Raw genomic sequence first — 12,219 nt, 5'->3', positions numbered from 1 at the left:
CCTTTGCTATGTTGACATGCTTTCCGTTCGCTATGAAGGTCAGAAATAAATTGAACTGAACGCTCAAAAGAACGCCGAGATAATTAGTTGAACTAATTTATTAACTGAATGACTTATTAAATAGACTGCTAATTACCTGGAGTAAAAAGCTCGCAAACATTGGGTGTCAAAGGCTTTTTAAAACAGTAAAACAGATACAATTGTTTATTGAGCAAAAGTTTTCTCATAAATCATGTGGTGAATTGTAAATTTTCATATTTTTTTTAAATGACTTGGCACAGAATGATGTCCATATAACTTTTAACATTTAAAAATAAAAATATTTTCCTACTGCTGCGATTTACAAATTTCAAAAGCTGTTAAATACTTGGTTGCTGTAAAAATGCTTGATCCAACTATAGGAGTTGGACTAAGGACTCAACAAGACTGCAGTCTCAAGCCAAACAAAAAGCCGCATAAAACACAAAACAACACCATTCGTCATAGCACATGACTAGGGAACAGTTTTCTGAAAGCTAGTGCAATTCGCTATTACCACAGCGAACTCGCAGCATCAGGCTAAAACAGGATCATGCTGCTAAAAGAGAAACTCGATCTATTGCATAGGAGTAAAACTTGACCAAAGTTCACAAGTGGTATCGAATCTGTTGCTGACCTTCGAAGCAGCTGACACTGCAAGCAGTCCAGGCGGACCAATCCGAGAAAAATGGACATCGATTGTTATTGCAGGTTCTTGATACAATTTGAGGTTGAGAGGCGCAAGTGTTGGTTCGTCTTCGTGTTTGGTCACCACCGTTACACGTCTCAGTGCAGGTAGTCCACAACGTCCATTGCGATGTTCTTCCATCTAAATTGTTGTACTTTAGTTTAGTAAACAGTTTAGCTTTTTTAAGTGGTTGTAGGCTACTGTGTGCTTTCTTAAGTGGCTATACAAGTTGTGGCATTTGGTTTTTCTCAAATTTTCTACACACAAGGAAGGTTTTAAGTCGGAGCATATACTAATCAACCTCACTTATACAGTAGGCCTACTACAATGTTTACTATTCATCAATACAAAAAATAACACATTAAGTTTAATAATTAAATATATCCAACACTCTTCGTATCTCATTATTATTGGACACTCACTGCAAGAAAATGTAGTAGGCTACGGTCAAGTATATAAAATTTCAAAAGAAATAGTCGTCTTATTGAACACTAGTACGGAGTTATTGATATTACAGACATTATTTTAACATTCACATGAGCTAAACGTGTTTTGTATCCTTTCTTGCAACTTTACGTCTTGTTAATTTGATTACTAGTTTGTTCGGTTTATTTTCTAGGACTATTATTTGCTTACTTCCAGCATTGCAAGACCGGACTTGATTGTCAACAGGTTGGTTGAGCGAGCAGTTACTGAATCGTTGGCGACCTTGCTGTCCAATTCCGCAGCTAACTGGACATGCTGTCCATTGTGTCCAGGGTTGCACAAAGCAGCATCGTGCAGTGCCACAAGCCCGAGGCTTTGCAGAGTAACAAAAAAAAAAAAAGTTTTAAAACGTTTATAAATACCTGTTACCGTTTATCGACTGTTGCCTTGGTTTAGATCAGACAACTTCAAATAAAGTTTATTTTATCTTATTGACTGTTTTTTTTTTTGGGAAAAGTGAAATTGGTGACATAAAAGAAATCGGCTTTCTTTATGTAATCGTTGTGTATTATTCGATCAAAACATTTGTTTTATCACTGCACAAGTTTGGTTTGCAACTGAACAAAATATTTATCACTGCCCCTTAGAATTAGCTATGGCTAACGAGCCACGTTGAGCGCGTCAGACTGACACTCCCTCAACGAAAGAGTGGACTTGATCTTCGACTTTCAAAATGCTTTGAAGTATCTTAACAAGACAGTTAAAATTGGCTTCCATGCTTTTCCGTTTACTTTGATGTAAATATTTAAATGCTTTGGACTTCGATTGGCCCTCAATCACTAAATGTTTTAGAAAATTAATAATTTTATAAGCTACAAAAATTCATTAAAAAAAAGAGGCGATCACTTTAAACCCGTACCAACGTATAGTTAATCGGGGATCCGCGTAAAACAGAAAAAACAAAAAAATTCTCAAATACAAATATTCAGTTTGGGTCTTTTCAAAAAGTGTACTATCTATAGAAAAGTTTTAGCTTTGCTTACTCGCGCAGGAGGTTTTAAAGAAAACAACATATTTTAATTTTTTTTTGAATAATCACGGTGTTTAGTAGTTCTTAAAACAGCATCCACCTGAGACTGATCTTGAAATCCACAAAACCCTTGTCGTCTTCTAACTTGCGATCCTCCGCCACAGGTTTGAGAGCAGGGTCCATAAAGACCCCAGTTTCCAAAGTATCCAGTTCTTCCGCACTGTTCAGAATCGGTATTAACGTCGCGATTGCAGGAATGAATTCGTCGTCGTACTCGAGAGCCTGTTGACCAAAGTAATGTTACAACTATATCGTAACATGGGCTATACCAGTATACCTACTGTGCAACAACAAGCAAAAAGTATAAGTAAGCTTGCATTAACGGTATCAATTTTAGTGTGAGAAATTATGCTATGTTGATAAGTCACTACAACTACACTTTAGTTGATCCAGTCAGAGATCCGAGGTCTATCAGCTAAGCCGTCAAAAAAGTAGAAAAACACTCGAAAGTTACGTGGAGCGGGTACAAGTTTTTTCAAGCTAACACTTAATTTTTCACTAAAGCAAAAACAAAATAAAGAAAAAAGATACTAAAAAGCATTAGGCTACCGTGCTGCAATGTCACGCAAGGAGTAGGCTTTTTTATACTACGCTTAGCAAGTTATTTTTATAAGCATTTTTTACCACGACCTATCCTGGCGAGTTCATTTTTTAACTTTTCTATCGTACAGATACATTGGGAGTGCTAGAGTTAGATTTTGTCTTTATTGAAACAAAATTTTATTAAACTCAGATTTCTTTCCGTTTTTTTTTAAACAGTATCTTTTATGAAAGCTTTTATTGGTACCATGGCTGGGCTATCTACTGTAATGATACGGCCTGATTTGTTACATTTGGCAGACTTTTCCAAATTTTGCCAGCATTTGGTAATTGTCGTTTGAAAATTTTAAAAAGTAGTGTTTTAACGTCTTTTTTACTGTATTCTCCAGGTGACAAATTAGGTTTTGACATCATAAGGTTTTGAAAAAAAAGAAAATTTGATTCCGAAAATTTCATTGAGATTGTTAATCGCTTTTTAACTAATAAATGGTTTTTCAATTTACATTTTTTTATTTTTGACTGCTTTCTCAAGGCAACAAAAGCTTTTATATCATTACAAGTCACTAAAAAGTAAAAAGATGTTATAAAATGTCACTCAAACAATAGCAGTAGCTGTAGTCAAAATCCACAAAATGTGAAAATTCAGGCCGCATCTCCAGGCAGCCATGTTGGAAAATATGTGAGTAATATTCAAAACCTGTTTTTAGTTAAAAATAAGTTATCTGCTATGATTAGATGTATTATTTACAAAAACGTTGATCTTACCTCCTGCACACAGAGATGAACAAGTGCTCCATCGTCCCCAAGGTCCGTAACCTCCGGGGCTTCCACAAGGCTCACTATCGGTGTTAAATTCAGATGTGCATTGATGACGTTGGAAACGATTCTAGAAAGACGTAAGACGCAAGGATGTAAGACGGAAGCAAATACTGTAGATCAGCGAGAAGCATGCGTCAAAAGTTGAAAGGGTTAAACACTCAGACGAGTTTAATTTGTTACTGACATTATCTGAAGATGTTTACATGAGACATACGACGTCCAATAAATCTCTACATCATTTTTTTATTTAGAGAACTAAAAATATCTCAACAACCCCTCTTAACTATCAATAGGCTAATTAGGCCTATATCTGTGGTGATTGAATGACAGTAGGTAGCATATATGAAGTAATTTTCCACAGTTTGAGTTGTCGTGAATAAATATAGTTATGTATCATTAGAAGTAATTGTTAATGTTAAAAAGTACAATATTTTTTCCACAAACCTTTACTTTTTTGAAAAGTTTGATTTGCCAAGATTTTTACCGAAAATACTTTATGCAAATTGTTGAACTCTAAAACTTTAATGCAGAATAAGACGGTACTTACTCTTGTGCCTACGCATGTTGTTGAACATGGACCCCAGTTACCCCAAGGAAGCAAAGTTCCAGGGCTACCACACGCTTGCCTTTCTACTCGTGCTGGCATGCCGCAAGTATGTCGTGCAAAGCGTGTCTGTGTTCCTCCGAGACATGTTCGAGAACACGTGGACCACTGACTGGGCTCGAGGTACCGCCCAGGGTCAGTATTACAACTCCTAAATTGCATCCATTTTGTTGGTTAGTTTATCAAAAAAACTTTATTTTGAAAGTAAAATGGTTGAAACTAATTTCCATTTTTGTCCAAAATCAGCACATTCACAATGGTGGTCACAGCGGTAAACCATAATCTCTTCTTGGGAAAATTTTAACATAAAGTTCCCTAATCCGTTCGTCTGTATATAATGACCGAAGAAACACACACTTGAACTTCTTTTCAAACAGTGTATTCCTGTAAAATTAGCCCGAGGCTACCGAAAACGAGGGGGTGCAACGCCTACACCACTTAAACTGTCACTACACAACAGATTACTTGGATAAAAGACGGAACCTTTGTCCAGCTAGCAAGCACTAAGCCAACAGTTAAATGTGCGGCCAACTTTCAAACAATCATTTTACGAATGACCAGAATAGATATCAATATCTCAAATTCACGTAGAAAGTAACTGTGACGCAATAAATGAAAGACAATTATGAAGTCATTCCAACAGGTGTTTAAAGCTGATGTAATATTTCCTGTTTAAACAGGCCCAAACAAGTCCTAACAAGTTTGACACAAGTCTATGAACGATGGTGCAATTTTGGCACATTTTCTAGCAACTTCCATGACGTAATATTCAGTAGACTTGAACGGTTTTATATGACGTTTGATTTGTACAGAGATTGGCCGTAACAAATGGTAAGTGATCGAAAGTAACTGGCAAGCACCTCCAAATGATCCTTACCGCGATCACCAACTTGTACTGTAAATTTAATGTTTTTTACAACTACCACTATCAAAGGAATGTAGACTACTGCTGCGAAAATAGACTAATGCAAAATATTTTTTACAAACAATAAAATAGAGATAAAGTATCGCTGCGTGGCCGAGTGTTGAGAATGTCTGCGTGACGTTCAAAAGGACATCGGTGCAACGCTGCTCCGGAGCATACAGCTGTGTCTCAGCAAGTCATTTACATGGCAAAAAGCATAAAATAGGCTGACTCGATGACTGTCTGATTCTGTTGTGTGCAGGGTTATAGTGAGTAGCTGCCGGGTACTCGGGTATAGCTACCCGGGAGTGCTGCTTTTTTATTAATTTTTTTTTTTATAAAAAACCCGGGTTTTTAAAAAGGACACGGCTAGATATACAAAACTAGTGTTTGCCAGATGAGAAGATCTGCTGTAATTTGAAAAATTTCAAGAAAAAAATTTGTGGCAACATCTTTGACGGAAAAGTTTTTTCTCAAAAGTTTTATTTTCAACAACTAATCAAAATACTGCAAAGTTTGGGTGTTCATCGGGATTGTTTTAGGTTGTGTTTAAATTAAATTCTTGCATGGCTCCGATTCTTGTTATATTTAGTAGGCTTAGCAACCAGCAACTCACTGCCTGTATGTTTTTCACATGAATGCATATCGCATGCCACAAACAATAGTCAAACCAGTCCCGCAAAAAATATTTTTTGGCTATTTTTACAGGATAAAACCCATTTTTGATCATAAACCATTTTTTTACCAAAAACCTGTTTTTGTCCATAAAAACTCGGGCGAGATTGGTTTTATTTAAAAAAGCGTGTTTTTTATCACCCTGGTTGTGTAGTATCTCTAATCGCAGTATACTGCACGTTGAGCAATGAGCGCTAAATAGAACATGATTAGGCCTATAATTAAATCATTGATATTATGATAAACGTGTAAGCACAAATTTTCTTACTGAACGTCTCTTTGTGGCTCCCGTCTTTGACAGAGGTTAACGCGGCTACGCACCATAAATCCACCACCACACGTCCTAGAGCAGCGGCTGAATGGAGTATAGTCTCCATATCCTGGATCATTTCCGCAATAAATTGCTTGATCTTGTCTTACACCACTGCAAGTTTGAATTCTAGATCTGGTTCGTATTCCACCGGGGCAACTTCGACTACAATCACCCCATGAACTCCACTCAGCCCAATCCCCGTTACCAATGATGCAATACTAAACAAAGACAAGCCATTAAAAACCTACCCTTGAAGAGCACCGTTGAAACATACTGTACTTTAGCTATAATGTTAAATGCAATGTTGTTGCTTGGTAGGCTATATCTGTTTATGGTTGTTCAACAAAGTTATCTCTGATAGAGCTTCGGTAGAGAGTTATCTCTGCACCAAAAATTCAAATAATTAAATAAATTGTAAAGTTCTGACAATGACGCATTCACAGTAAAATGATGTACAGTATGGTTCTGTATTTATAGTTCACCTGATTTTCAATTCTTGGATTAACGTTGTCACAAGTATTGATTTGTTGTCTGTTGCGGATTCCATAACCACACGTTGTTGGGCAAGCTGACCATGTGCTCCACGAGCCGAAGGAACAGCAAATACGAATTCTGCAAGACTGAACCTCCCGGTTGTTATCACGTTCGTTCGCAGAAAGATTTAAAGCTAGAAGAAAAGTGTTTGTCAATTACAGAAGCACTTGCATTTCACCGTAGAGTAAGATATTTACTTGTGCAATATATAGAACCACAATTCACCACATCAATAGATATGAGTTTGACTTTCGTTTCACATGTCACATATAGCCTACCTTGCTATGCTGCAATGGATCGAGTAATTTACAAACAAAACTCCCACAAGTGAAAACTTGCAAACTTCATTCTGTAAATATCGGGGATCCCGTACTGCGTCAATGGATAATGCTTTTATAGGTATGGTAACATATGCCAAACTGCCAGGAACAAGCTTTCAAAAGCGCTTTTTAGTCTGATGATAGACTAAAGCATAGCTACATGGGTAAAGATTTCCCACAAAAACTCAATAAAGAAAAAAAGAAAAAAGTCACAAGTCACAACCACTTAATATTTTTAAAAGTATTTTTATTTTTTCGGTAAAGCAAATAATTTCATCCTTAAGCCAGTTTTATAGACCGGAGGATAGTTACCGTTAAATTGGGTGAAATGATCGCAATTTTTGTTGATGTACTGTACATTCATATCTAGATAGCTGGTAGTAGACTGTGTAAGTAGTAAAGTAGTGAGCACTCATAAAGTAGAAATGTGCCTGGTCATTAGAAATGGGTTTGGTAATAAAAAGATTTCTGTGTGATCCCAACACGAGCTAGATCAGTTATTTGTTGCCATTGTTTGCTTCTTTTATGGATTAAATTTATTTTCATGGATTAAATGTTTTTTGCTTCATGTACAGTACAGTTAAACAAGATTTTAGAGTCGAATAGTATGACGTCACGTGTGTCATACCATTCTATTAGGTAGAGTTCGCGGTGAACTATGTCAAATTACTTGGCTCCAAACGTAAATGTGCCATTTAAACTATGTGCAGTAAAAAGCAGTTTTAATAGAAATGTTGAATTCTATACGTATAGGCCATACCTCATTATACGTCAGACGTCATACGCGTCATACCATTCAGTTACGTCATACTTGGTGGAATCCGCCATCAAACCATATTAAATTACTGGCTCAAAACGTCCATATACCATTTAAGCTGTGTGCGGTTAAAAGCAGTTCTAACATATTTTTTTAATTCAACATGTAGGCCATACTTCTTTAACTTACTAAGTATAGCTAACTTTACTTAGTATAATACAGCTAAAAGCTATGCTTGGCACATGTTTGTCATGACCGTGACATTTTGTTAAATCCGATTACAATTAAAAACTAGTGCAATGTTGGTCATGGGTACACTTACGACAAGAATGGACTCTCGTTCGAAATTGTTGTCCATCACCACACGTGCGATCACACGTTGACCATGGAGAATAATCTCCCCACGATCCAAATGATCCGCATGGTCGAGTTTCCTCCTAAATTCAAAGTTAAAAGTTACCTTTTTAACATAGTTTACATAAAAAAAAGTATGAGTAGACTTAACTATAAGTTTTCCTAGTTGTATGGTGAAATATAAATCTCGAATCAAACAAAACGTGACACTCATCACGATAAGATAGTTGTTAGCATACATCAGTTTCTCCAGTACAGGGTTGGAGACGTCTTCGGACTTGTGTGCCTCCAATGCAACTTTGAGAACAAGTGCTCCATTGATCCCAATCTCCATAATCTCCTAAAATTAAAAAAAACATCCCGTTTAAAAAGCCATTAGCCTACTTTTAACACTTAAAACTTGTTACTGAATTAACACGTGCAATGTAATTACTGTAGTTAACCTCCAACAGTCTGATGATGTCTTTGATGAATTCTGACTGTTTTTACAGATCAGACTACTTCAAACGTTATCAGTAGGCTCTTTATCTTGATCATGAATTGATAATACTGCCTGTTTTGTTTTTGTTTGGTTACTCTAGTAATAAGTATCACTGAAATTGTGCAACTTAGGCACTCAGCATTGGATAAACCTTGCAGAAGATAGAGATCCGTGGAGGCTCACTGTGCATGAAACCGTCTCCAAAATGCATACCACTAACCAAGTAGAAAAGCGTTGCAATAGACAAAACTGTCGGAATTTTTCATCATCACCAGTGACAGGCTTTACATGTTATCCTTACAACCGCGCCTGCCAGTCACGCATTGGACTTTTTAGCCACAGGAGGGCTTGTAAGTGACGTGTTTTTAAACTGCTATCTTCGTTTCGAAGTACTGCCATATGTACTATGGACACAGTTATATCTGCAATAAAATTACAATAATGTACCTATAGTTCCACAAGGTTGCGTATCCCGTCGAGGTGCTCTTCCACAAGGGTTAAATTGTCGTCTTGATCTTGTTCCTACGCAAGTGGAGCTGCAAGAGTCAAAATCTCCCCAAGGACTATAATCTGCCTCCTCCCCACATGCAATTGATTCCCTTTCTACAGCATTTGTGCAAGGATTGCGACGCGTGCGCTCAGCCTGGCCACCAGGACAAGTTGCTGAACATGGACCGTAGCCAGACCTTAAAAATTACCATAGCTTACTTTTAGTATAATTGATATTGCGTGATATAACGTTTTACCACTAATTGCTTTTTCATAGCTGCTACATATCAATGCTTTTTAAATCTTGCTTAAATTGCCGTTAGTTTTGATTACGCTATAGGTCTACTCTACACTGCATTGCAGTAAAAGGGTAATTCAATAATGAATTGTATTTCTAGAAACAACATTGTAGCCTAAATCATATATGGTAACCTTGAAATTACGGAATTAATAATGATCAAATGAATAAAAACCAAATAAAAATAAAAAAAAATACAAAACATTTTTTATTGTAAAAAAGTAGCTTCACTTAGAATCATACAAAATAGTGTGAAGTCCTAATCGGTACTATTCGCTTGTTTTCGGATCATTTAAGCTAAATTAGTTACACTGGTCGACACTATTTTTCTTGCATAAACTTAAAAAGTTAATTTAGAATAATTTTGGTGTTTGTAGGCCATGTTATCTATTAACAGGCCTTTGACTACTTGTTGAGAACCTTTGAAAACCCAAAATGGAGATCGTTAGGTTGCCTTACCACAACGAGAACCCTCCAATTCCTCCACAGGCACGAGTATCTGTTTCTATGGTCCCGTAGCAAGAGTGAGCTCTTCTCCTTGTCTGAGACCCTCCACCGCAAGATGAACTGCATACTCCCCATGGCGCCCAATCCCCAAAGTTTCCATTCCCTGCGCATATATGAATAAATTACGTTGTCATTTGTATAGTTAGTAACTCGGCTGCCGAGAAACATATTGTATAGTTGATTGGATGGTCTAGCGTGGAAACTACACCGTTATGGTTAGTGAATCGCAATTGCTCGGTGTTCTAGACTTCTAGAGAATGCTCAGCCATTTGCTGATAGCCAGAAAAACGCTCCTTTCTAAACACTGCAAAGTCAGTTCACAAAACAAGTGGTTAACAATTCCGAAAGAAGTTGGAGCGTAAAATTACGGCTTTGTAATGATGTATGCAAACGCACCTCTATTGCAGATTACAGATTCAACATCATCCGGAAATTCTGGACATCTATCTATTCTTCTTCTGGTTCTAGTTCCCTGTTAAATACAATTGTGTGTGAATAACAGAATAAAAAATTCACCACAGTGACTACTATTATCTTGTAGTCTACACAGTTAGGGCATTTAACTAACAGCAATCTATAATTTTTGCTTGGTTTGACTTGCGCTTGGAAAATTCTTCGGTGAATTTTAAGACGATGTTGACCTATCTGTGTTTTTGAACCAGCACTATTATCAATCAAAATATAGAGCAACCAAAACAGCTCGACTTACTCGTCCACAAGTGGTGCTGCAGCCACTCCAATCAGTCCAGGCTGATTTTCCACAACAGCTTTCGATATTACAGTTTCTTGATTCCGTATTAGTGGGTTCATAGCACGTATGTCGCTAAAATAAATAAAAATTGAAGCATGTGCAACTTACAATAAATAACACAAGTTTTCTCACATTGAGTTTAGCATGACTAGGCATTGGTTTTGAAAACACAACGCATCATATTCTAACGATACCTGTAAAACTACAAATAAATCACTGTTAGTGGAAAACTATTAAACACAATTCCATTCATATAATTACTTGTGTGCGGCTCTGAGTTCCACCTCCACATGTTAAAGAGCACACTGTCCACAACGACCACTGATCATACACTCCATACGAAGAACGGCCGGTGTTACATCGAATGGATTCAGTGTCAATACCAATGCAACCTACACGAAACATACCAGTAAACAAGAAGTTGTCGAGCTACAAGAGTAGGCTAAGTATGTAGGCTACAAAAAGACCCTTTTACTCAATAACTGAGCAACACAAAACTAATATAAAATTTGATAGGCTTATAAATTTATAAATAATTTCCAATTCGTTCGCTCTTTAATTCATTTTAGCTTTTCTTTATTTCAACTATGAAATAGTTGGAATGAAAATCATGATTTTTTGCACCTGGTTGTCCTCGTTCTCCACCAAGACACCGGCGGTTTCTAGTCTGAGTTCCAGCACCACACGAAAGACTGCATGAACTGTAACCTGACCATGGACCCCAGTATCCGCAAATCTGTCCCACTGGATTTGGGCAGCCCCTTTGAAAATAAGTATGTTATGCATATTTACTTTTATGTGATACAGTTTTCATGGTATGTAGTTTTTGATCATATTAATCTTGTTTGATTTTCAATTCGTAGGCCCACGTATCTATTTCAAAAATTTATTATTTGTCATTGGTTATAACGTAGCAAACAACAATAACATATTCAAAATTTTTTACAACTAATAACTTATTCCAGATGAGATAAAAGTAATTGTTTTGTCAGACAATTTCTACAGTGATTGGGCTTGTCACCAAAGTGTCCAGCGCACTTACAAAGAACATGAACAAGTGACATCAGAAGGGCTGTAGCCCACTTTTGTAAAAACAGTCAACGACAGTAATATGCCTACCTTTTCTCGGTACAAGCTCCTTGACAAGCACCTGTTCCTGGAACACAACCTTGACAACGACGAATACGCATTTGCACACCAACACCGCACACTCCCTGGCAGTTGCTCCATCCACCCCATGGGTACCAAAAACAGCCTTAATCAAAAGTTTAAAAGGTTTAACCAACCAAATGAAAGACTTTAATGTAGTCATACAAAAAAACTGTATTAACTAAATTTACATTTTGTCTTGAGTATGATGTTTAGTACATCTGTTCTACACGCAAGAAAAAATATAAAAACCTATTAGTGTGATGAAATTGCGTAGGTTTCATGGAGAATAATAATTTCCAACCTGTGGCTTAAAGACTTTTAAGGAGTCCGTAAAAGTTTTTGAGAGCATTTGTAAATACATGATTTTTAAAAAGTTGTTAATAATTGACATATTTAAAAAAAAATCTGCAAAATTTTGATTCAGGTTTTTTCTTGGAAAATTCTTGCGTTTGTAGGCTCGGTATTCTTTTAAAGGGCTCGGTAACTGCAAAAAGGTTGG

At 36.7% G+C, this 12,219-nt stretch overlaps 1 protein-coding gene across 3 annotated transcripts in view; it reads right to left on the bottom strand.

The window, feature by feature from the left end:
* The window catches only part of LOC145777889 (uncharacterized), a 39,322-nt gene that overhangs the window by 21,954 nt on the left and 5,149 nt on the right, over nt 1-12,219 (bottom strand). For all 3 annotated transcript variants that reach the window (XR_014290392.1, XR_014290393.1, XM_082589244.1), the window contains exons 5-20: nt 11,688-11,823; nt 11,193-11,329; nt 10,830-10,960; nt 10,527-10,640; nt 10,214-10,289; nt 9,770-9,920; nt 8,971-9,209; nt 8,282-8,382; nt 8,011-8,125; nt 6,560-6,744; nt 6,033-6,295; nt 4,129-4,336; nt 3,528-3,648; nt 2,263-2,444; nt 1,343-1,505; nt 656-847 (exon numbers count right to left, since the gene is read on the bottom strand). Coding sequence is in view for 1 of the 3 variants with exons in the window: in XM_082589244.1 (XP_082445370.1) it covers nt 656-847; nt 1,343-1,505; nt 2,263-2,444; nt 3,528-3,648; nt 4,129-4,336; nt 6,033-6,295; nt 6,560-6,744; nt 8,011-8,125; nt 8,282-8,382; nt 8,971-9,209; nt 9,770-9,920; nt 10,214-10,289; nt 10,527-10,640; nt 10,830-10,960; nt 11,193-11,329; nt 11,688-11,823 (2,514 nt within the window). In the remaining 2 variants the exon portion in view is untranslated. The remainder of the gene's footprint in view (nt 1-655; nt 848-1,342; nt 1,506-2,262; nt 2,445-3,527; nt 3,649-4,128; nt 4,337-6,032; nt 6,296-6,559; nt 6,745-8,010; nt 8,126-8,281; nt 8,383-8,970; nt 9,210-9,769; nt 9,921-10,213; nt 10,290-10,526; nt 10,641-10,829; nt 10,961-11,192; nt 11,330-11,687; nt 11,824-12,219) is intronic.

Source organism: Aplidium turbinatum, chromosome 10 (genome assembly GCF_918807975.1).
Source record: "Aplidium turbinatum chromosome 10, kaAplTurb1.1, whole genome shotgun sequence".
Lineage (NCBI taxonomy): Eukaryota > Metazoa > Chordata > Ascidiacea > Aplousobranchia > Polyclinidae > Aplidium > Aplidium turbinatum.
The sequence above is the reverse complement of the archived record's forward strand: the minus strand, read 5'-3'. Positions and strand labels throughout refer to the sequence as shown.